Raw genomic sequence first — 1,333 nt, 5'->3', positions numbered from 1 at the left:
CCGCCGCAGACGCGCCCGCCGCCCCCACCGGCCTGGACCCCGCCGGCGGCGCAGGGCAGGCGGCGGCCCCGGGCCAGGCGCTGTCAGAGGACGGGCTCACCTACCCCTGGGCGGCCGCCGCGCCCCACCAGCAGGGGGCGTCCCTCGGCGAGGAGGTCGCCGTCCTCGTTGAGGATTCCGAGGAAACAGGCAACGCAGCGGCCGAGGATGATGTGATCGCGGCGGCAGCAAAGGATCGGGGTGCGTGCGAGGAGGGCACCCGAATCGAGGTCAAGTTTGAGGCCAGCGAGCCGCTGCCATCGCCGCCGCCGCCGCCGCAGGCCGCTGCAGCTGCAGCGTCGGCCGCCGCGAGCGCGCCGGCGGCGCCGGCTGGCGGGGGGGCGGCTGGCGTCCAGCGGAGCGCCGAGGCTGCGCCGCCGCAGGCTGCTGCAGATCTCGCTGCTATTGCCTCAATCCTGGAGCAGGAGGAGCAGGAGGAGCAGCAGGAGCAGCAGGAGCGGGAGCAGGAGCAGGTGGAGCAGGAGGAGCAGGAGCTGCAGGGGCAGAAGCAGCGGCAGGAGGAGGAGGGGCGGCAGTCTTCGGAGGCGGCCGCGCCCTGCGCCCATGGACGGTCAGCCGCCGGCCAGCCGCTCGACGGCGACGCGGCCCTGGAGCCCGAGGCCGCGCCAGCCGCCGCCCCGCGAGCTGCGCCAGCCGCCGAGGGCGCCGGCCGCCCAGACAGCGGCGCCGACGGCGGCTGGTTCACGAAGGACTGGGTGGTCCGCACAGAGTTGGGCTTTATTCTGCATCAGATGGCAGGCCTCGGGCCCTGGGAGCTCGATGCTAACCTGGCGTGCGCGCTCGAGTATCTGCAACGGAGATTCATGAATTCAGACGCGGACGCGGCGCGCATTCAGGCCTTTGAGCGCGCGCTGCCGGGCCTCATGGAAGGCGGCCTCGCGCTGCCTGACCTCGACGCCGCCCAGCAGGAGCCACGTTATGTCAGGTACTGCGTCGCGGCCGACGAGCTCCGTAAAGCCGCGGCGCGGGGCTGCCTGCCGGCGGCGGCCGAGGGCGGCGCGCTGCGGCCGGGGGCGGCGCTGGCGTGGCTCATCGGCGTGGTGTCGTGGAAAGTCTGGGGGCAGATGCTCGAGATGGTCATGGCTGCGGCCGGCGAGGAGGACCGGGTCGCGCTGCTGGCGCTGCTCTGCCCGCTCGACCTGGCCCGCGGCGCCGCGGCGCCCGCCGCCGCCGCCGCCGCGGCCGCCGGGCGCGACGCGCGCAACGACGGCGCAGCCATGGGGTTTGAGCTCGCCGTGAGGGGATACCTCGCGGCGCCCCCGCCGCCCGGCGC

The 1,333-nt window shown here is 75.3% G+C and overlaps 1 protein-coding gene across 1 annotated transcript in view; it reads left to right on the top strand.

The window, feature by feature from the left end:
* MNEG_16452 (hypothetical protein) overlaps positions 1-1,299 on the top strand; it is a gene marked incomplete at both ends in the record, with an annotated part of 2,632 nt that extends 1,333 nt beyond the window's left edge. Inside the window, 2 exons of the mRNA XM_014035078.1 lie at positions 135-1,166; positions 1,276-1,299. Coding sequence (XP_013890532.1) covers positions 135-1,166; positions 1,276-1,299 — 1,056 coding nt within the window. The remainder of the gene's footprint in view (positions 1-134; positions 1,167-1,275) is intronic.
* Between the last annotated feature and the right edge of the window lie 34 nt (positions 1,300-1,333).

This window comes from Monoraphidium neglectum (genome assembly GCF_000611645.1).
Source record: "Monoraphidium neglectum strain SAG 48.87 unplaced genomic scaffold scaffold06381, whole genome shotgun sequence".
Lineage (NCBI taxonomy): Eukaryota > Viridiplantae > Chlorophyta > Chlorophyceae > Sphaeropleales > Selenastraceae > Monoraphidium > Monoraphidium neglectum.
This window is presented reverse-complemented; position numbering and strand designations above follow the sequence as displayed.